At 38.5% G+C, this 24,370-nt stretch overlaps 1 protein-coding gene across 2 annotated transcripts in view; it reads left to right on the plus strand.

Moving 5' to 3' along the window:
* DACH2 (dachshund family transcription factor 2) overlaps positions 1–24,370 on the plus strand; it is a 289,154-nt gene that overhangs the window by 230,427 nt on the left and 34,357 nt on the right. For both annotated transcript variants that reach the window (XM_068411860.1, XM_068411861.1), the window contains exons 6-7: positions 5,331–5,466; positions 7,346–7,426. In XM_068411860.1, coding sequence (XP_068267961.1) covers positions 5,331–5,466; positions 7,346–7,426 — 217 coding nt within the window. The remainder of the gene's footprint in view (positions 1–5,330; positions 5,467–7,345; positions 7,427–24,370) is intronic.

The raw sequence follows: 24,370 nt of genomic DNA on the forward strand, positions 1-24,370 counted from the left end.
ACATACAGATCCTATCTTAGTTTTCAGACCAGCTGTTTACCTTGTTCATCTCCAGTTCTTACAGCAACTGGAGATACTATAAGTAGCTCAGAAGACCAACAAGTCATCCATACTCTTTGCGGGTGCCCATTTCCAGACTGAGATGGTTCAAAGTATAAACCTAACCACTGTTCTCTTGCCCAGAAACAGTAACTCTAACCATCGTATTTCTTGTTGGCCACTATCAGGCGTCATTTCAGATTTAGCACAGCTCCTGCTTACTGTGTCAGGGTTATTCTTTTTCTTTGACAGGCCTAAATGCCAATTATTTTCTCAATAATGCATTAGTTAAGGACTGTGAACTTTAGAACACTATTAAAAATTTACTTGTTATTAGAATTCAAATAGTATCAACTAAGGTCAATTGGAAAGAAATATGTGTCTTAGTATTAACTAAAAAAAAACGTTAGCAATTCAGTTCTTTGCCAACTGAAACTGTGTTAACTTTTCTTATTATTCCTCTTATTGAGGATGGAATTCAGCCAGGGAGATAGGAGCAGCGATATCACAGGCATGAAACTGTGGTAGGTTTGGATAGGAGGTGAGGAGGTCTGCAGCCAGTCTACTGGCTGACTGCTCCTGGCTTCACAGACCCCTCCAGAGAAATGAGACTCTGCTTTCTAGATTTTTTCAACTGTGTAGTCCATTTTGGGAACCTGAATGGTGATTTGGCAAGCACTGGGAGATCGAGGTGTGGCACAGTAAACCTTCCAGTGGGGAAATAGTGTGCAAATTAATGTTGGAAAATGTATACTGCCAGAGCCTATGAACTTCTGCTTTTCTAACACACTCATCGGCTCTGAATCTTTCTTACAATAGTTGAAAACTCTAGTCTAGACCTAAAGAAAGTAGAATCCCCATTTTTCCTTTCTCTCCATTTCATTAGCGAGGTCTGGTGAATTCCAGCTCTCCTGCAGAGCCCTGTAGAGTATAGAAGCAGCACCTCAATTAAATATGAAATATCAAGATAAATGTCTGAATAAAATATCCAGGACTTAGACAAACTTCCAAAATCTGCTTGTCAGCAGTGAAATGCCATTAAATCCTCTAGGAACTCATTAATAGATTAACATTTGGAAGAGTAATTACAGCTAGATTAGACCTAAGAATATAGAAAAATAAAGGAAGATCCAGCAGCATCATTTCTCTAAACTCTTGACACAAAATGAAGATCAATACTATAAAAAAATCAGGGGTAAGGAATTAAGGTCAAGATGATTATGTCAAAAATAGGTAAGCTGTTCATATATATTTCAAATAAAACTAGTGTGGATGCAACTGTTATGCAGTGTTTCATATTATTTGTGTGGAATGCTACCTCACAGGGGATAGAAAAGGGATATTGAGGTGAAATCAAGGATGTCTCTGGAAATTGGAAGAGTTGATGACTTCAGTGCCGTTAACCTAAATCACAACTAAAATTAACCACGTCAAGCTTTGTAGCTACATTTTCTGAGCCAAAGCAAGACACTGATCTTTAGTGAGACAGAAATATATTACCTTTCAAAAGGATTAAATACTGCAAAAGTCTTTTTTGAGAATTTATGTTACAGCTCTGTAAAGGGAAGAGAAAAGATAAGATAAAGTAGGTACTATAGTTAGATAAATAGGTGAGATCATGAGAAATGTTTTCATTTTTCATAAAATTCTCACAATCTGTAAATTTTATATATATAATTCATTACATTATAACCTGGAATATGAACCTTGCAAATTTATGAAATAGGAAGAAATACAAATGGACAAAATATGACTTTATTTAGAAATGCTTCTCTCTTACTGAGTGTACCTACTGTAGAACCAGGCTGCACAGCAGTGTGCTGGTGAGAACTGAGCTTTTTTTCCAAGAGGAAAAAGAATAAAATATATGAAAAGGAACAAGGTTGTAAAATACATAGATGACATAAAATGAAGTCATCAATGTGTAAAAAAAAAGTTAAGGTTTTAGATTTGCAATTTTCCTATTTAAATGCCCTCATTGATTTGTTACAAATACTGTTAACCCTGTGTTAGGAAAATGGTGAGGACATTATCACTTGTGTTCTCATTTGTAATAAAATAGATTAACTTGCTGTGAAATTTTAACTAGACTGAGACACAACAGTAGCTACCTAATGAACCAGAGCGCATTGCTGTTAAGTAGCTAAATAGATGCATACTGATTACAGGGCTGAAAAATGGATCTGTTTACTTGCAAAAAACGAGTCTGTTCATAGTGTTATTCATTATAGTAGGGGAAATTCAGCATTATATTTTCACACAAACACTTAGAATTAGACAATTTCTCGATCCATATGCAGTCTTACATGATGATGGCTCTATCCTCAGTTGTAGTACATATGATACAGAGAAAATTTCTGCTCCTTTGTCACTTATAGGGAAGAGCGTATCTTCCCTGTAGAAGTAAATTTTTGTAACTGGTAAGACATTAGATGACATAATCAGCTAATTCTCTTAGAAGGTGATTCACTGTGTGATTAAGAATGACATTATTATTTGACACTTATTTCTGCCTGAACATTTCAAGCAGAGACCCTGAGTTTGAAGGCAAATTACTTGAAGCAGAGATTATTTTATAGCAAGAGGCAATGGGAAATGCAGTTACCAGGAGCTCAAATACTTTGCTTTTCCAAATCATCAGCTTTTGAATTACTCAGATAACTTCCATTTAAGATGACATATATGGCTGTCTGCGTGATATCTAAGTGTTAATTCGTGGTCATATTTGTTCATAGGGTTTTTTTTTTTTTTGCAGAACAGTTGGCATGTCCTCTCCTTGGCTATTCATTTTCATGGTTGCAAGAGACGATGAAATTTACTTAAACTATGTACCCTTCTGTAAAAGTAATAATTTCAAAATGATATCTTAATTGTAAATTGAGTACTCTCTGTGGTAAAAAGAGAGGAAATAATGCCAAAGAGGACTGTTAAAACTGAAATCCAGGCAAATAAAATTAGTCGGAGTTGTAGCCTGTTACCAGTAACCTATTTGGAAGCCATTATTTACACAAAGATAAAAGATGCGTAGTATTTGTAAACTCAGGATTGTATGTATATGATTCATCATTTATTTAGGAGAATAATTCTTGCGGTAAGAATGTGACTTTTAAAAGTAACTTAATAAGCAACCTGTCCACAGAGTAAGTCATGACTGTCTTTTACTCTTCTGCTCATCTCAGCAACCTCTAACCCCACTCTTTTGGAGACAGAGAAGAAGAAAACACAGGAGACTTTAAGATCAGTGACTTTGACTTTTTCCCCCCAGAATTTTAAAATTTATTTGTTTAAAACCATTCAGTTTTCAAAATTTTAAGAACTTGTGACTCAACATAATAGATTCATATCTGTTAAAACTTAATAAACATTTTAATTAGCATTCAAAAATACTGCAATGAAAAGTCTCCCTTTAAGATGTATTAGTTATTGTATGTTCATTAAATAACAGATAATTAGTGAAAAGAGATCCATTGAGGATTAACAGCTATGTAACAGATACACATCTGTTACATGAATTTGAGGCTCAGTTGTTATTTAATGTACAATAACTATCCTATTAAAAACACATTCCGTGCTACGTTTTCAGTTGGTGTGATTGGAATAGCCAAATGCCACCCCTTGCTATTAAGAGGATCCAGTCTCACATTCCCTTTGCCTCATTCTTAAATGTGTCTGTAAATATGAAGATGAGTGTGGTTTAGAGAGATGGTTTAATGGGTGACAGAATATTCTTAAAGTGTTGATCTTACTGCCAGTGTTATTAATGCATTGCCTCAACAGGTTGTGAACAGAAGCTATTATGCTCGCTATTTATAATGGAAAAACTATTAGAATCTACCATTCTCTTCATAAAGCTACGTTATTGATTTAGGATACTGTCCAGCAAAAACTGCTTAAAAAGTTCAGATGCTGTTGAGTTTATTTTCAAAAGCACATGGTGAACTGCCACCATGTAGCCAGACTGCGTACTCCTAATGATACATCTTTGAGAATGGGTTAGAAAGGCAGAAAAATTGTCAAGTTCCTTTGAGACAACTTCCCCAGATTACACTGTAATTGTGATTTTTAATGAGGTGGGGGCAAGAGGATCTCCCTTTTTAGAAAAAGAAAGTAATATTTCAGTCCTGAGTTTCCCCAGGGAACAGCTGATTGCCAGGGATGAGGGCAACTCCAAAGATGCAGTTTGTGGAATTCTGTAAATTCAAGCATCTCCTTGTTAGTGTCTCTCCCTTGGAACTACACTTTCAAGAACTTGTGGTAGAGGATTTAAAACATAGAAGGGATTTTAAGATGAGAATATCTAGAGTGTCTCAGGCCATGATCTATCCCTTTTAGAAGATTCTCATTTTTTGTTGGTCCTGGGAACAGGAACGAAAGATACTGGAATTTTGAATTAATTCAGAAAAATTATACATGTGGAATCACTCGGTTGGAAGGGATCTCAAGTGGTCATATAATCTCTTGCCTTCCTCAAGACAGGATGAATTATTACTTATGCCACACTTGCCTAACCTGTTCCTAAAGATGTTTTCTGATGAAAACTCCATGGCGTCTTCAGGCAATCTGCAAGTATAGATACACAGAACTGCAGAATTTCATTTTGCTAAATTTTTAAAATTTCTTATGCTTTTTTTCTCCTTACCTAAAGTACTATGTATATTTAAATTAGAGGCTAATTTCAAAGTTTTGTGTGCAAATGTGCACATAAGAATATGCAAGCACATTCTTATTTTTGTTAGCCAGCGGTAGTTTTCATGCAAAAGTGAAGTTCTTACCAGTGCCACAGCTTTTAAAATTTGTCTGGGCACTACCATGAGAAGGTACTGATGTAATTTATTCAGGTACAGATTCTAGGGAGTTTACAAATTTGACTACATTTAGCGACTGTTTAGTCCAAATCTGAATTGTTCATTTGAAATGTGACTCGTGTCAGTTCTACTATCTGTAGATGAAAAGTAGTTTGTGAAAACAACATGAAAGAACATTCTTTATGTTCCCATATGTGAAAAAGTTAGAAAATAAAAAGATAACAAGAAAAAAAAAAAGCAGAGGTGGCAAATGCTATGTCATGACACTTAAGGATGAAAGGCTGTGCCCAGATACATTGCAGGTAGAAGGCTGTACTCCTTTTGGCTGTAGAAGGCTACACTGCTCTTTCGATGTGAATTCTGCTCACTATTTGTCTCAGAAAGACCATTTGTTATTGCTATTTTAACCGACTTCATTTTTTTTATTGAACTTCAGTGAAGTTCATGAATCAAATTGCACAGACCTTGTTTTATTTCTGTTTCAAGGAAAGGATTCAAGACAGCCCTTCTCCAGCTCCGTCTCTAGAAGACAGCCAGCGGCCTGGGAGCCACGCTTCCTCCCATCAGAGCAGCAGCGTGTCCAGCTCGCCATCCCAGTTGGACAACACACCAGACAGAATTGGTTAGTGCTCTGCAGCCTCACACCGCTTCGCAGCTACTGACCTCAGGAATTTTAAAAGTTTGCTGAGGCAAATATTTCTTTGCTGGGAAGGTCAGGAAAGCACTCACTTGCTAAAAACACCCAGAAAATTCATCACTATAGTTTGGTTTATTAGGTTTATCACTACATAGAGTGCAGCCCCTCAAATTCATTCTGTGCCAGTAGCCACCCATGCACAGAAGATACCACCCCTTCTCTGGTGTGACCAACTTCTCTTGCAGGCTGGAGTAAGAAAGTGCCTCTGAAGGCACCTGGAATTGAAAAATAGCGAGATATCTTTTTCTTCATACGTGTGTCAGAAAGTCACAGATTATATGATGGCTTTTCCGTTCCAAAAACCTCCTCAAGCCCACACATTCCTCATCAGCACGAGGCTGAAGGCTTTTGATTTTTCTGGTCTCTCCGCCACGGCTTTCACAGCCTGTGTATTATCGATCTTGTGTTTAAAATGCTAATTCAGTCTAGAGGAAGTTTAGATCCTATTCTTGGTGCTTCCAAGAGGGAACTAGGGCAAGTCAATTAACATCTCTTTACGTCAGTGTATGTCAACACTGTTGTCTTCACGGTGACTGGAGCCTATGCAGGCATTGCTGAGCTAGATTTAAGCTACAAAACCAGTGCAGTCCATGTAAGTCAGCGTAGACTTCGCTCCCATCAAATAACTACTCAGCTGCTTCCTGGGGTTTTGCAGTTTTGGCTCTGGTCCATGCAGCAGCACCATGGCACTACTTAGCACAGTTGGCTCTACACAAACTAGGCAATGGAACCTCAACTACTTTGCCTAAACATACGGACACACAGGGCAGAGGCTAGAAAGTAGATTCCCCTCAGCTTCTTCATATGTAAAATAGGGCTAGAAATATACAGGACAAGAAATGTAACTTCCTATAGCAGCAGCCAAAAAGGGACCTTTGTCCTCACTGTAGCTTTTGAAAGCTACTGTAACTTGTGTTATTAATCGTAGTAGCACACACAGCAGCCTCTGGGCTTCAGAAATGGTGCTGGGAGTTTTTTAAAGAAAACTAGGGTTTATTTATGTTGAACCAAACATTTCTGTGTGTTGAACTCTAACGCTTACTGCTGTAAAGTTATATATATATACTTTGTATCTATATAAATATATAGATATATATTTAGATATATATTTACTTTTGCAGTTTCAAAAAAAAAAAAAAGCTTTCCATAAAATATGACGATGAAGTTTTTAACAAGTGTCCTCACTGGAATAATTTCAAATTCTGTAATTGGTTAATTGCAGAGAAGGAAACATTTTAAATAAGAACAAAGAAAATAGGCATTCTGAAATCATAAACGTAACCCCTCTCACTGATCCTGCAGGTGTTAGGTAAAGAATTTCTTTCAACACGACAGCATATTGTTTTTTCGCTGTCATCTATCAATTTGGGTTACTATCTGTCTATCTGTATTTTTTATTAAGCTTGCTACTTTATAGATAATTAGTAATACTTAAATCCTTAAATGTATTTTTCCCCAAAATGATTTCTGTGAAGTACTTTTCTAATTAGTTAATTTGATCATTTCATAAGAAATCACATTCATCTCAGTAGTAATTTGGGTTCTATCTTGGTATCTTTGTTTAATCAACTTGAGGAAATTTGTTTTTGCTGCATATTTTACTTGGCTCGAGGTGCTGAACTGGGACAGTGAAATGCTTGATTATGGACAATAAAAATGGTCAATTGCTTTAGAACTTACATAGTATAAATAAATGTTAAAATACCAAAATATTGACAAAGAGGAAATATAATTTAATATTTTCCTCTCTTCTGACATGTTTTTACTGACAATGTTATGTAGCTGTGCACTCTGATTTTTTTAGCTATGCTGACCAACAGCAGGGAAGGAGAACTCATTGATCAAGAAACTGGGACCAGCCTAAAAAAAATACAAAAGGAGAAAGGTAAAATTACAGACTGTTTTCCATCTCAAGCATTTAATTACACTTATTCTGTGTTTTATTCCTTTTTTTTAATATTCTGCATATGCAATGGCATACTATTATAAATTTAAGAGAGCTAAGTGCCTAATTGCAATGAATAATGTATCCAGTGAATTTACGTGGTGCTCTCCTTAGGAAGTGTAAACAATCAGATCTTTGCGTCTCTCTGTTTATATAGTAGGGGGCTAATATTTTGCCGGTCTTTTGACTCAACTATTTATGAAACTCCTAGCAAATATTTGATTAGTCACATGGTATTGTTTCTTTACCTCCAGCGGATGTGTGTGCAGACTAATGCTGGTAGGTAGATGAGGGAAATAAGCCATTTTTTGTGTCTAATAATATTACATTACCTCACAAGGGAGAGGCAGGAAGGGAAGAAGCAATGTTTGGCCTGTAGTGATTGTTCTGTAGGCAGGGAAGTGTCTCCTCTGCTCGGTTCTCCCTGCAGCGAGTGTTGGGTACTGGAGAAGATGAATACATTGGTGTATGCAGGTGAGCTTTGGGGAGGTGGTGTAGTGACAGAGAGCATGTGGCATCAGTGGCTGCACATCAAGGAAGAAGAAGCCGTTTTGTTTCCTTGCAAATAAAACAAAAAAATCATATTAATAGGTGAGGGGTTTATTCTGGCAGTACGTACAGAAAGCACCACGCAAAATGAGTGTCTGCAAAAAAAGGAAGATGGGGTAGAGTTAAAGAAAGAAAAGAAAGCTGAAGGTAAGTGAATACTGGAAAAATACTGCAAAGGCATATACTGAGGTAGGTGTTAAGGTTTCAGAGTGAAAAAGATGTGAAGGAAAAGAAAGAGAAGGAAGTAACCAAAAGAGGAGACAACATAAGCTAGATGTACTTGTAAGTCTACTGTAAATATGAACATTTTATCAGAAATGAAAACACAAACTGATTTATATTTTGATTGAGGTGATTTTAATGTATTTGCTGAGAAAACTAAAAAGACAGGTATAGACAATTTTATGAGCTACTCAAAAGAGAATTTGGAGGCTCCATTTGCCCTGTGGTTCCAGAGTTATATAAGATTATTTGAGCAGATTCATGATTTGGTATGATCAGCTCTATTCCTTAGACATCTGTGACTGATCCAGTCACGGATGGGAAGAGCCTGAAACTTCCTCCTTATATTTTGTATTTTCGTACTCGACACACTTCTTGAAAGCAGAAGAAGCTGTTTTCTATTCACCAGTTTCTCTAGGCATTTAAGCACTTTCCTTGTGAACCTCAGAAGAGCCCTTTTGTGCCATTCTGAGGTAATTTTCTGTCTGGATCATCATTGTTAAATCCTTCCCTCTCGACTCCTCTTGGCATTTACGGTCCAACACCAGAGGCTAAACAGTTATCAACCATACCTTCACTCTTAAGAGTAAAAAATTACATTTCTGTAGTAGTTACATGGGTGAGTATTTAATCTAAATCTGCAAGCGTAGTTGATTTTAATTTTGTTGAACTGTGCGTAGTTTCTTGCCACATGTTTAGTCATTTTTCAACGAAACAATTCCATATCCTATGGGGTTCTAAGATGCAAATCATGTAGTTATTGGTAGTAGCAGTCCTGTCACTCAGGGCCAATGAGGGAAGGTACAGTTGAAGTATCAGAAAAGACAATTCGGAAATCGCAAAAAGCGTGAAAATAATTTAAACCCCACCACCTGTGAACCCCGTTCCCAGGCTCCTGTGATCATTGAATGTTCCTTGTAGCATGTACGAAATCACAAAGATCTGATGCTGACATTTTGTGTACCATAATTCACCTTAAGATTAAAGTTTACAGGTTTATTCATTTCCTGGTCTACATTTTTGCATAGTATTATTTAACTTCAATTGATTATGCACTGGGAAATGTGTCTTTATACATGTGTTACTTCTGCATGCACTAACGGCATTTCTTTAGGATGAAGTTAGTGTTCAGATATTCACCTACGTCAGAAAAAAGTGATTCAAAATCGTGAGAAATTTTAAATTATCATTTTAAAGATAGAGAGTTTCTGTTTTTCTCCTTGGTCTGCACAGGTCAAATTTTTCTCTGAAAATATGAGAACAAGAAATTATTTCTTTTTGTCAGGTAAAGATGCAATTTTCAAGTAATCCCATGGCTCCAGAACTGAAACCTTTTGATGACATTATAGTGGGACAAATGCTAAAATTTTTAAGGCACCAACATTGTATATCCAGCAGTTCCAAGCTGATTTTGCATTTGGCAGTGTGACAGACCTATATTAGGGTTCCTGTAGGAATCTCTGTTTTATAGGATACAAGCACCCAGTAACTGCTGGACTGCACCAGCAGTAGGGCAGAGTCAATACTCTGCTGGTGAAAATCCCCAGCCTGGGTGTGCTGGGCCTTTGTGTCACCCCATACAAGTGCTGTTACTCTTCAATGATTTGTCTCACTCCTGTAGAGATTCTTTGTTTCTAATACTATTATTATTCTCTCGTGTATAATTATTTTGGGCTCTGGTGCACCTTAAACATGTTGAATGTTTTTCATAGTCGGATGTGGACAGTCACTGAAGAGAGTGATCTGTGCTGGGTTGCTCAGCAAAAAATATACATGTAATTTGTCTACAGAATAAGCTTTGTTTTTCAAAACCTGCCACTACTTTTACTAAAGCAAAATATATTTACCATGGAAAAGATTTTCAAAGTTATTAAGAAGGAATGCAGTTAAAATAAAAGTATCAACATTTATTAAGTATGACAAGTAAGCCGTTTATACAGCCGTGGCAAACATATGTTTTCACATCTGTTTTGAGTAATATCATCATGATTTTAAAAATGATTTATAGCTCTGCAGGCCATAAAATGCCAGCTTTGCTGTAAGTTGGAAGTTTCCAAACAACAAAGAAATTATTGAAGGCATATATTGAACATGTTTTGGTCTTATACACCTTGATACAACTTTACAAATCTGAGCACTCTGTCACAATTAAGATCGCAAGAAATGAAAATTAAGTAACTAAAAATTTAGCAGTAGTACTACTTATGTGAAATCTTAGCATAAAAACCAATAAAAGTTATTGTAATTATTGTAGGCAAGTATTGTGATATCCCTCGGGGTACACAATTTTTGTTTTCCATGTCCCATTTTAAGTGATCTCAGCACCAGACAAAAATGTGCCACTTTGTTCTCATCAAAGTAATTTCAAGGTAATTAGGGCTGAAGAGAATATAGCTTAACACTTTTTCTTTAAAAGACAGTTAATATGAGGTTGTTCCAATTATGTTTGCGTGTGTTGATGGGGCAGAATTTACAGATTTAGCGGCTCTCTTGGGGCAGGGGGGTTAGAGCCCGTACAGACCATACCTTTAAGCTTTGTGAAGGAGAAATGCCATTAAATCTCAATTACTCTGCATCCTTTCATCATCTTTTTAGGAAGTATTATCAGGCTTAACATTAGAGGACAACAAAGTCAAACATCTTTATAGGTCTGCAGTTTTATAGTTTTATACAAAATACATTATTATATTTTTGTCAAATGTCTTTAACCATTATGGCACACAAGCATTTAGCCTGTGCGCCCACATTAGAGTGTGAGTGAAAACCATTTGAAGAGTAATCTGTACTTGTTCTGAAATCACTAGTGAAAGGACACAGAGTTAGAAAATCCCCCCCAGAACATAGCCCCAAGTGTTTACAGAGCTTTAAACACAACTTCTTCCTGATTGTGCTTATTTGCTAGGTCTGGTTTTAAGCAGTTATGTTTTACCAGCACAATTGCTCACAGAAACTAAATTTTAAATTCATCTGCTTCAGTATATATCCTGGAAAAAATCTCTATTGTATGGGGAAGGATTGTGTTTGACACAGCCCTGTACAGGCTTTATAGAAACCTCCATATGAATTCTGGCATTGGGAAGGTTAAACGAGCCAGAAAAGAATTTGGCCATGCCTTCCAGTCGGATTTAAATGCCGGTACAGTTACTCTGTTTGACTGCATGACAAGAAATATTTCAAACTTCTCCTATAGGATGGAGTAATAAAAGGCACTGGCCCAACTCTTGCCCCAGAAATCAATGGGAATGTTCATGATGTCTTCAGTGGGAACAGCGCTTGGCCAAAGCCTGGTATTTTGGGAGATCGCTCCCCCAACGAATACTGCTGGTGGTTGTTACAGACGGGAATGGTACACGCTCACAGGCTGTGCAAGAGCTGTACCTCCTGGGCCGGTGACGTGCCCTGAGCCCTGGCGAGACCGGGGCACACGCCAACCCTGCCCTTCTGCCCTGATGTTAGCGGGAGGCAAGCAGGACGTGTGGGCCCCAGGGCACCGGGATGCCTTCACCGGGTGTTCACATGGGTGTTTGGGACACTGGAGCTGCACTCCACCCTAAGTGAACCAGAGGAAAATTTCATAACTGACCAGTATCTACAGACTTAAGCATTGTTCAGGCAGTCGTTGAGTAGGAGTAAAGATTGTATTTGTTGAGAAAGTGATCTGCTCTGAATTTCCAGACCTGCTCAGTGGCGATGCTACCCTCCTTTAGCCCAGTTGTCTGGACTCAAGGGCTCTGTCTCCTGTTTCCAGTAAATGGTAGTCTCCAAAGCTGTGCATCTGGCAGCTATCCCTTTTATTAAAGAACACCTTTCCCTTTATTACTTCAAGGAAATGGGAATTTTGCATCATTTCTGTCAGCTGAGAGAAACATTTTCAGATGGCCAGAGACTACGGTAACAAAAGAATAACTGTGTTTATTTATTGTATTTCATTAGAAGAAAAGAGGTTTTACACTGCTTAAATTACTCATTGCCAAAGGACTGGGTTACTCACAGTGTGAGGGGAGGAGAACGAGCAGGTGCAGAACACCTGAAATAGCAACAGGCCCCGGTGGTGGGGGTGGCCTCCAGAGAGGGGACTTTCCAATGATTAATCTGAAAGTATCCAGATGTAGAGTGCAAGGAGTAAGTAAGAGAACTAAGAGTGCGAAGCTGTACCATGCAGCATGTATACAAAGCGTACGATAGGTGCTAACACTTCCAGTGTTCACCACGCTGTTTCTTTGACCTATAAATACTTGCGTGTCAAAGATACACTGAGAAAAAAGCAATTTTCTTCATGAATCTCCTCTTGAGATACGTGAAAAACTCTCCAAATTAGAATTGAAGTCATGTTCCTTTTGATATCTAAGTGTGTTTATTAGAGACCCAGGGGTCATTCCATAAGCAGTGGATGCACTAATATGTGAGTTTAAAGGTTGCAAGGGTTTCTTTCTGTAAAAACTTTAGTGACATGCGCAGTGCAAATGTTCCCTGGAAAATTCAGTTATTTTTACATTTTCTGTCCTCTGAGAATACTGGAAGATAAGCAGCACAGTGCTCTATTCTCGGCAAAGGCTTTTTCCACAAGTTTTTTTGGTTGTTAAATTTAACCTGCAAGTGAACTGACAACTGTTAAAATGGTGGCCTAAGAGTAAATGTGATCTTTCGTCAGTCAATCAATCCAAAAAAAACCCAAACCCATGAAACCAAGGCAAATGCTTATTAACACTTAACTTCACAGTATATGTAAATAGAAAGTAATGGTAGAGCTTTAATTTTTAAAGTATCTAGACTGGTATCATTATGATTGTGTTTAACCATTGCTCGAGTATTTATAAATACAAGGGCAGTTATGCAAGAGATGCTAATGAAGTATTCCAAGGTCACAACTTTTACATTAAATTTACATAAGAAATCTATTTGCAGAATCATTTTTAAGAATGCATTTTTTTCTGAAGAGTAAAATACCTGCTTCATAATTGTCTTGGCAGCTGGACCAAGTGAGTTTCTTACATTGATATATAATTTATTAATATGTTTTATTTATTAGATTTCAGTGACTTTAATGTATTGCTGTCTAAACACTACAAATTATGAGTCTATATACATGTGCTGAAATAATGAAATTTTCTTTACTGAAAAGGCTTTGGACCAGTTTTTTTAGTAAGGTATTCGTGTAAGTCCATGGAATAAAATGAGCAAGTAAGAACAAAATAAGATGGAAACAAGGTAGCTACTCTCCAAAGTCAGGTTGTCTCTTCAGAGTTTACCATTTCCACTTTTCCTCTAATACAGTGAATTGAGTTTTAGGTAGGTCCATCTGATTGAGCTATATCAGATATGAAAGGCATAAAAATGGGAGAAAAATTGCTGATTGGCACCCAGTGACCTACGAAAGCTTTTGGATTAGGCCCAGGAATCTTTTCCTTAGAGTTAGCACTTGTATTAAAACTGACCCTTTGAATTCTCTGATTCATAATACCTCTGATGCAAAGTCATTAACCTGAAAACTGCAGTTGGTGACATTCTTAATGTCTTCGAGTTATTTAATAAGTTTGCCTTCAGTCCTCATTACAGCAGTAAGATCTGAAAAATACGCAACCTGAAAGGCTGCTGAATGGTTGTCTCACGTTACAGAAATCCTTGAGGTCTCTGGGAACGCGCTGACAGGGGTTCAGCCTCCCCCCGCCTGCGCTCTGAGCCAGCCATGAGCACCAAACCTGCTCCTGAGAAACTGTGTGTGTGCGTTTGTGTGCCCAGGGGCGTAACCGTGCATACATGTAGGGAAGGAAGAGGTTCTTCTCTGAACTCATCCAGTAAGTCTTAGAGTGTCACTGCTTGAAATTTTTGTTTGTACAGACAGTATATGTTACTGAAAAATCCATGTTGTTTCTAGCAAGGACAACAAAGACTGCCATCAAACACTTCTTCACTAGGAAACTACTTAGAAGCCAGCAATTTCTGCTTTCAGTACAGGTGTCTGTTATAAGAAAAGATGTTTTTGGCATATTTCATAATTTAAGCCAAAGTAAGTGAATGGGTAAATATTTAAATTAATAGCAAAAATTGTTAATTGGTGATTTTGAAAGTTTTGCAATATCTGTGTCTGAGGAAGACCTTCAAGAAATTCATAGAAGCTGCACTTCATAAAATACAGGTTTCTTTTCTAAGGGTTACAGGTGGTGAGCTAGGCTTTAGAGTTTGTCACGTTGCCCATAGATGGGTGTTACATATCATTGTCATATCACTGAGTGACACAGTCACAGCTGTGGCCCTGGCTCCAGAGCCTTTGTTTCAGTCAAGAACAGAGAACCAAAAATGCTCTTGTTTGTGACAGCAATGTGTGCTCCTGCTGTCAACGAGCAAATCCAGCAGTTGACTTTGCTTTATATAACCTGATTTCCAGAGAAGAGAACAACTCAAAGAGAGCTGCAGGTGCGTGCAGGGGGCTGCTCTGCATGCCTGCGCTCCTGGGCCAGCGGCCTTGGGAAGAGTTATGGGGAAGCCCTGGAGCATACCTAGTGCAGGTGGGTGGTATTTCGTGTAGCTTTTTATGTATTCAGGACTTTTTTTAGTTTGATCTTTGGAATATCTTAAGATCTGTGGAGTGCGTCTGCCTTCTGTGTAAAAGTCACACTAAGATGGCAATTAAGAGCTCTTTTCCTTGTTGAGGAGCACACGCTGCCCAGAGGTTTCTGGTGACAGGAAGGCTGAGCACAAAACCATACATGTATGTGCATCTCCAAAGTTTTTGCATACATGCTGCATTAGAACAAATATTCCTAAGGATAAAAAAAATAATAAATCCTTAGTGAACATGTAAGGTAGTGAACTAACCTTAGGCTGGAAGTGGAAAAAGATTATCCTCTTGAAATAGATAGGTAGTCGTGAAATTGGAATAAGTGTGTTCTTCATTATATTTCAGGCATTGCATTGAATTACATCGATAAAGTTACATGATATCTTGTTAGCAGACCTGATGTGACCCATACACTGAACTCGGAAGCCACTGGGGCTGCAGAACATAAGGAGGCCCGGCCCACAGCCAGCTCAGGCTGTCATTGCAGGGAAATCGGATTTCACGTTCGATTGGTGGGGCAGAGGGCACCACTGCAGTGCTGTTTACTGGGTTAGGTATTTGTTTGCTATAGCCATATTTATTTCTGGGGATGGACAGCTCTGTTAGTAGCTTTTTCACACTATCAGCTGTACTTTGGAAATTAAGCATCGTACCTGAAAGAGTGGGAGGCCACAATAGCAATCAAAGTAATTTCAGCTAGTTTAAAACAAGCACTTTATTTTGAAGAAAAATGGCCCCTTTTGAATTCTTTGCATGAAGCTCCTTGAGCTTTTGAATAAGTTCAGTATTCATGTTGTGATGTTCTTTTAATGATTCTTATTCATACAGTGGCAAGAAGATACATGGGTGGGAGAGCATAAGAATCGGCAAGTAAATGAAGTGTGTATTATGTTTGTTACCCAAAACCTTACTGTCCTCACACAGAAAACCACATGCACATAGAAGTATGTCTGGAAACTTTTTTGTACTTTTTTTTTGTTCTTGACTGTATCCAAGTTTTTTCATATTCATGTTGTTATTCTATATATTCTCCACAATTAGTTTAGTGGGGAAAAAAACATGCAAAATAGTCAAGGAGTTGTCATGTTTCTGAAACGTCTCCCTGCTTTTCCTCTTAACTTACCTCAATCATAGGAGCAATTTATTTGCCAAAAGGATAAACAAACCTTAAATGACTGGTTGTGAGATTATCATTATACAGTCATTATACAACCCAGTAAGTTATGAAATGACAGGATGAGAATAGCAAGGAGGACATAATCATTCTTACACTAATGGTAGCATTTTACCAGTACGTAGCTCGGCAAGCTGGCCAGTGCTGGGAAGTGCCACAGAGGGGCTGCCTGGGTCACTCTGAGAGGCTGGTGCCTGCTGCCAGATGGGAGGCGAGTGCTTACATCTGCTGAGGTTTCCAGCTGTGAATATTCTTCTTGTAGCAGGTACTTAGGACTGATAAAAAGACAGAAGGAGAAATGCCTGTGCCTTGCTGAATTTGGGATACCCCAGTCATTGGGGTACTCCGTGGGAAGTAAACTTCCTTCTCAGAACTCCTCAGTTTGTAGCAGGAGGTTGAATCTCCTCGCCTACGTGAAGCCTCTTTCAGTCTGCTGTGTCTCTGCATTGCATCTGTCACACTATCTCCAGTTAAAGCTGTTCCACTTCACCTGAGTGATTAAATATTCATGAGAGCAGACTCCTTAACTAGGTTCCTTGGCCTGCTGCATTATCAGCTATACTGTTGAGCTGCTTTGTGTCTTTTCTCCCCTCCCCAAACTCCTTTACTAGATAATCCCAAGCCAATAGTCTGATGGTTTGAAAACAGGACCCTTGGCTCTCAAGTGGCTGCTCCGTTTGGGGCTTATGAGACCATCAGCCAGGGAGTGCTGTCATCCCTGGGCTTACGGTCTGTCGCAGGTCCTCCAAATAGGACCCAAGTTAAGCTTCGCAGCCAAAATACATGTGGCCAGAGGGACTTTGGGCATAAATTTCGAGGGCTAAAGACAGCTGTGAGGTTGCCTGTTGGTTTTTTTAGATATCTCGTCAATGCCTCATCGACACATCTGTGCCCAGCGTTAGGACACAGAGTGCCTTTGTAGCTTTGGCGTGAAGGATCAGACTTCGGAGAGTCTTTGAGACATCACTTTTATTTCCATAACTGTAGTTTGCATGAATACCTGTGAAAATCAGCCCCTGTGTAATTGAGCCACTTTTGAAAGTAGAAGTTTGACTCCTTAGTCATTTCAAAATATTGTTCAGTTGTGATGTATTTGTAAGGCTTAATCATCTTCATGAGAACTGTTAAAAATGTATAATTTTCCCAGGAGGTTGTATTGCATGTACACAGGCTTACTTATACTTCAACCTTTTAGCCATTAGAAGTCTGAAATTCAAGGCAAATGAGTACAAAGCTAGAAGACAGTGATTATTCCAATACAGAATCCCTCAGGCACACTTCTTTGGTCATGCTTGGCCATTGCATGTTGCTCTCGAAATACCAACTGATTTATTTTCTTCTTTTATTTTGTAGTCAATGTGACAGTAGTTTCCAAAGCAGATTTTTCTTCTAGTCGGAAGAATATGACAGGCTATAACAAGTAGTTTAATAAATAAAATTCTGCTTCCAGGTGTATTTTGAGATGTTATAATCTATAAAACATTGTATAGTTTTGAGTCTGTCTATTTTATCTGTCACCTGGACGGCTGTGCAATATTTTGATAGCGAGACTTGGCTTGTGTGAATTTGCTGACATATCCCATGGCTTATTCGTGTGCGTGTTGTCAGTGAGGGGATACATCACTGTGGAATTTTTAATGACGGTTCAGTGGAGTGCCACTTCTGGTGTGGTAGAAGATGCCTTTTTGATGTAGAATAAGTTGGAGGATGGAGCATCTCTGGTGGATGGCTGAGCTGGAGCAGAAAATGGAATAGGTGTGTGTACACATGTCTATTCACAGAGGTCAGAAAATATGAATTGCTCAGAAAATAACATGTTATTTACACATCTGTAACCTTTGGAGGCATTTTAGACACTATCAATTAGGAGACTGGCCTGTATTTATTATTGTTGTCTTGGTTTTTGTTAGTTTTAAAATCTAGAAAGTGATTGTAATAAAGGTGCCCTCCAGGCAAAAGTGTGGAGAAATCCTCATATTAAAAGAGGAGTCACCAGAGCTGCTGTTTGACTTTTGACATTACTGTCGTATAGCCTACGGCATTATAGGCAGAAGGGGTTTAGATGGAAAGGAGAACTTGAAATTACTCTATAAAAAGAGTAGATTTTCACTGAATTTTCTTTTAACTGGTGTGTTTTAGAGAAAGCGTAATATTTTTGTAAAATTAAAATAACAGTAATAATAACAATAATAATTCCATTGTGTCATAGTTCCTTTGTTTCTTTGTACAAAGCTTTTGATATTTAAAAGAAAAAACCCACCACCAATATACAAAAACTATTCTATGAGTTCCTGAGAGATAGTTTTATTGTTTCAAGAACAGTCATTACTAAACTCTGTCTGTACATAAGTGTTGTAATCTCAGCAGAAAATAAGTCAGACACTTCTAGATTATAGGCTTATCTGTAATAAGAATTCTCTTTAATATACAAGATAATTTTTCAGCACCCTATTTTAGGATTAGTGTTTTGTAAACATCGCTGCCTATATAGCATATATTAAATATATTATAAATCAGGCTGGAGTTTTAATTTTACACAACTAGCAGCTCATATATCATCAATCACATAAAATGCTGAAGCTAAATGGTCCCAAGTATCTGAAAAGGGTGATTATCATTCTGTAATAGTCATAGCTAAACTGACAGAATTTTTGTGAGTTTTTTTCAGCAGTGAGGGCTAACCTACAAAGATATGTGGGTTAATAAATTTTAATGATAGGTGGCTGAAGTCTCGAAGTTTGAAGTGTGCACTTTTCCTAGATTTTTTCATGTCAGTGTTCCAGTGTCTCAAAGGCAATGCATGGGGCCTCGTGCTGTAGGAAGCAGCAGAGTAGCTGGGCTGGGGCCTCCCCTCTTGTGTTCTGGTTGACTTCAGTGAAATTGTGCTCTGACGTTCAAATGTGTAAGTGGAAGCTGTTGAGGAAGTGGTTTCTCTTCTTCTATGACTCTACAAAAACGTCTGTTCCCATTTCCTCTTAAGCAAGTTTACAGCCTCGAGGACCCTCATTTATTCCCAGGTCTTCCTTCTCATCTGCAAAGGAACAGCTCATCTCTACACAGGGAACTGCCTATCCAGCTAAATCCCACTTTAGTGTACAGGGGTTTTACCCCAGAACAAAAGGGAACCGAGAAAAACAACGCAGTTAGTTTCAAATACAGAATAGATCATTTACTTTCTTACTAAAGTTTACATATGGAAATAATGATATAGAGAAATACAGAAACAAAGCGACTGTCAGGTTCAGAGCAGCCCCTTCAGCCTCTTCCACGGGCTATTCCAGCTCCCAGCAGACTGTCTTGGGTCTCGCTGTACTGTGTAATATGGGCACATCCTGGCTGATAAGTAGCTGTAGCATAGATCTAGAATGTTTTCATCACTAAAATGAGACTGTTTAGCTAAAAAGAAAGATTATAACAGGAGAAATAAAGAAGGCAAAATAATACACATTAAACCTTGTTTTCCAGGCTGTTGAATCGATTTATAGCAATATGTGAGTGAGCAGGAGGGTAACAGCATCTGGTAGCAGTAAATGTTTCCTTTCCTGAGTTACCAAATTAGCTATGGGAAGGTGATTAGAAATAAAATATAATGATTTCTGATAGAAATAGGTAACACTGCATGGGCTTTGAGATAAGAACTTGACAAATGTGTAAAATAAACGCAAACCTGGTTTTGAAAAGGCAGGGGGGGATTACCATTTTCTGTGTTGTGTGCCAAGATTTGTGCATTTCAAATGTTAGCAGTTGGCTTCTTTTCAAAACTGATAAATAATGATGTTTGTTGCGGAAACAATTATCCTAAAAATAATTTAAAAGGATTGTATCCCCTTTTTGTTTGCCTATAAAGACCACATTCAATTTATATATAGACAGAAAGAGCTCCACTTGCATCTATAAAACAGTTCTTAAATAATTCTAAATTATTGATGTGCACAAAGAACTCTTTCCGCTTTTGTTTGAAGTTTTATTTCTGCGGCATTGTGCTTTCTAATTGTACTTTCAACTACTATGACATCTGTTATAGTTGTTTCAAAAACTTTCAATACTTTTCTTTTTTAATGATAGACAGTATTTTCAAAGACAAACTGTCTTCATTTTGAGCAGGAAAAATAATTAGTTGAAAAAAGATCACTGATTTGGCCGGGCAACTCACCATTTTACGTTGTTTTTTTTTCACAAGTTGCTGTTTTATATGATTCCAGCCCCTACTCAACAGAAAGCTGGCCAGGAAGAATTCATCTCTGCAGCAACTCAGAAACCGTAGAGCATCAGCATATGTCCTTTGCTTCCCCGAGGAAATCTAGGACTTTATTCTACCAAAAAGAGCCCCAAGAAAGTACTTCACAAACTGATTGTCTCTATATGTCTAGCAGATGGAAGACTAAGCTGCTATGCCCAACAAAACAGGAAGAAAGCTCAGCAATTGGAGATGAGATAAATCCTTAAAAGTCTGCTTAGAAATCCTTTTCAATATAACTAGTGTTACGAATATGTGGTGCAGCAGTAAACTTAGTTCTAATGATCTATGACATAATTGCAGTCTTGTCTCTGGCATGAAAATACAGGAGACATTTAAAGTATACCAGATTAGGAAAGCACAATGTAAAGATTTTTTTTGTCTTTTCACACAAATTTCCTTGTCTTTTTTTCAAAAGAGAATATTTTTCCCCTCAAGGTAGAATAGGCTTTCAGCTTTGAAAAATCTAAGTCCAGGCCTCTGGTCCAGTTGCAGTATACCATAACTAACCTTGGAATTAGAAGTTGCCTAGAATTCATATAATAATTAATACAACACTAGGGGATTTAATTGACCACAAGATTAAACTATTAAGGAGAAAAATTCATCCTAATTGAGAATTGAACCCCTACCCTTTATTCATTGAGTGTCTGCTCTGCCACTTGAGTCGTGAATTGGGGGTTAATTGACTGTCTAGAATCTCCCAAGGAGCAATTATTTCATATAACGGTGCTAACACATACTGCAGGAAGGCAATTTCTAATGGCATCCTTTTTTCCCTGGATTTAGTGAGATTTCTTGAGGACAGCAAGAAAGATGCTGGACGTGGAGGAAGGAAGGGGGACATAAACAAAAAAGGACTTGGGGTTTCCTTTCATGTGCCAGTTGATACAGATCAAAACCCAGAGAAGGTATTGATGTGGATTCACAGTTAGAATGAGCCCTCACCAGTGCTTGGTTGAGCCCCCCTAATCTCTGGGTCCTGGGGTCATGCTCAAATCCCAGCACTCTTCCACGTTTCTGCTAAGGTTCAGTAGTGGTGGCCTGCGGTAAGATCTCACATCGTTCTGACTGCACTTGGGGGTTTTGAACTCCCCTGAATGCGTCTCAGTTTTGTTGGACGGATGATTAATTAGTTTTAGTCTATGAACCGTGTTTTGCTCTCCCGTGTAAATATTTATGGCTACAGTGTGTGACTGTGGCACTTCGTGGACAGAAGGCGGTGTAAAGAGGCGGGGGGTTCCCCAGCGGCACAGAATCACCTACAGCTCTTGACCGTTTTCGTCTTGGCAGCTGTGGCACTGAAGACATATTAGAGAGTAAGAGGTGGGTCTGCCATGGCTTGACTTGGGCAGTCCTGGACCAAAAGAGGGTCTCTTTGGGGGTCATTGGTCACTTAAGACAGCCTTGACCGCTGCGTGGGCTGGGCCCGCGCTCACCTGCCGCAGCGTGGCGGGGCTGTGAGAGGACAGCGTGATGCTGGCCCTTCCTCCCGCTCCTGCCCTTCACGGTGGGCTTTGGGGTTTGTTTCCCCGAGGCAATTAACGTGTCCGTGGTTTGAGAGGCGTGGTTTGCCGTGGTTTGCTGCTAAGCCTGTGCGTCGGGGCTGAATGGTTAGCTTAAACCTGACCTTGGCGTAAGTGGTGGCAATAACGTATGGTGTGAATTCTCTTAATGTTTTTTTTCTTTCTGTACCGCTCATTGTATCTACTTCTTATTTTCCTTGTTCTCTGTTTGATTTTTTTCAGTACATAATTTTGCTGCCTATTTAACTGGCCTCTCTTTGTCAGTGTTTGTGGAATATAAATTCATTGACAAAAGTTCAAATTTGTGGCAAAATTACAATTCCCAGGTCAAGGTGTTATAAAGACTTAGGAATAACCTGTAAGTAATTTTAAATAAACTACTATCAAAATTATGGACGGAAGGGGCTAAGTATACTTAAATTTTTAACATTTTGTATTTATTTGCTTACATGGTAACTAATAGAATTCAGTACTTCATAGTAGATTTTTCTGCTTCATTAGTGCAAATTTGCAGAACTTTTCTAATTATATTCTCCTTTGAAGAATAAATAATAGAGATAATATCAAAACTTTGTAACTAAATGAAAACTTAGTTATGGATACAGTTAGGCATTTTTATATTTAAGTATATTCTAGTTTTTTAAGTGGTTTTATAAAAGCACCGTCTTTACAATTCTTGAAGAAACTGTCAGAATTTAGGAGAAACTTTTTGTGTGGAATTATCAAAGATAAAATGGAGAAAAGTTTAGCGTCTTAAACTTCATTTTGAAAATTAATTTTAAATCCTATGGGTAAGAAGGACTGACTGTGTAGGTAATTCATGCTTAGAAATGTGTAAAATCACTGTATGCTCAGCAAAGTCTGACAAGAGGTCTGAAAAGGAATAGCACCCTAGTGCTCAGAAATAGGAGCAGTTTAAAAACGTTTTATGAGCAGATACTTTTAATGTAGTGCTATTTAACTGTGTTAATATCTGAGGGGGGCTTTTCCAATGTCACCGGTAGTTCACAATACATCTAGTAGGCAACAAATCTTAGCTGTGTGTTGCTCTGCTCTGGGATCTGGAGAAAGATGGTGCTTTGTAAGCGTGGTGTGTTGGAGTCCCCACAGAGCAGAGGTCCCCCCAGCCCATCCCGTACCCCCTCGTGCTTGCACGCGAGGCTGCCGAGATGTGAGGAGTGGGTCAGCTGGGGTGGACAGGGCTCGCTTCTGCCGTCGCTCCTTGTTGCAGGGTGATGCATTGCGTTCACAGCTTAACTTCTGTTTCGCATGAAAACATATGTGCTCGTGTGCCTTCTGCTTACACTTGCGCTCTGGTGAAATCCGGACCCCCGGCCGCTGTATGGTCACAGCCCCATAGGCTTCTACTGGATGGTGAGCAGCAGTGCAGTCAGTCACCCGGAAAGGCAAGAAGGCACAAGCATGAAGGCAGAGTTAGAAAGTCCAGGTGACTCCGTGACACATGCACTGAAGAGTTGTTATTTCAAAGGTGACTTATAGATATACACACACACTTTGTAACCTGCTTGATCTGCAAAGGAGATTTGAAAGATACTCTTGTGCTTGTTTGGTATTACAGAAATATCAGGAACATAATCTCTTAGGCTTTCTGGTTTTGCTGGAGGTGTTTTAGAAAGCTGAAAGTGTGGAGAGCAGGCATGGTACAGGCTGTCTTCACCTGGAGAAACTGAGACTAAAAAAAATACTTCCTCTTGCTTATAACCATTAGAGGTGAACAGGTAAAATAAACACAACAAACACAAAAGAAAGATGGGTTACAGTGTAATTCAGATTTGAGTTGGGTTTTATAGTCACTCATTTTCATCTGGTCAGTAAAATCCTGGAGTAAAAACAGAGGAAACAAGATCTGATATTTCTAACATAAAAAATAAGCATAGTGTTTTCTGCAGTGTGAGGAAATAATTGTCCCAGGGCCCATAATAACAGTCTAGGCTAGCAAAAGCTGCCACCATCTGAGGAGGATGATGCTCTGGTGAATAAATAAAGGAGGAACAGCATTTCCCATTGCTCCTGCCTTGAGGAGGAAAAACCTGGACACACTCACAGTATGAACTAAATGACAAAAGCAATATTTTATGCTGTGAGTGTGATTCCTGTACTGTTCTAGCTTCTCCCCTTTAAATATAGTTCTGTTCCAGAGTTTTCTCCACCTGCTGTTTCCTAAAACTCACACATGTCCCCAGTCCACCTACACCATCATTCTCCAGTTACACTCTCTATCCACATCTTACCCTGCCAGTTTGAGCTCTGTCCAGCACCCAGCTTGCCTGCCTGCCTTTTTTATGTCCTTTTTTCTAGAGAAAACAAATAAATCCATATATTGACACAGAAATCTCCAAGGGCAGAAACCTGTTCACTTTTGGTGGCTTTTTAAAATGTATTTATTCTTTTTAAATAAGTACCACACCCCAAGAAAATTTTAACCCTGTGAATGACTTCCAAGTAAATTAGGTGAGTGTAATTGACCTTCTGTGATATCGCTGTCTGCAGTTGGGTCAGATCAACAAAAACTCCCAAAGGCATCACATAGATTGGCTGTGTCAGAAATAGAAACTGCTGCTCTCAGAAATTCTGATTTTTTTCCAATACAGACCCG

This window comes from Nyctibius grandis, chromosome 13, assembly GCF_013368605.1.
Source record: "Nyctibius grandis isolate bNycGra1 chromosome 13, bNycGra1.pri, whole genome shotgun sequence".
In the NCBI taxonomy this organism is placed as follows: Eukaryota; Metazoa; Chordata; class Aves; order Nyctibiiformes; family Nyctibiidae; genus Nyctibius; species Nyctibius grandis.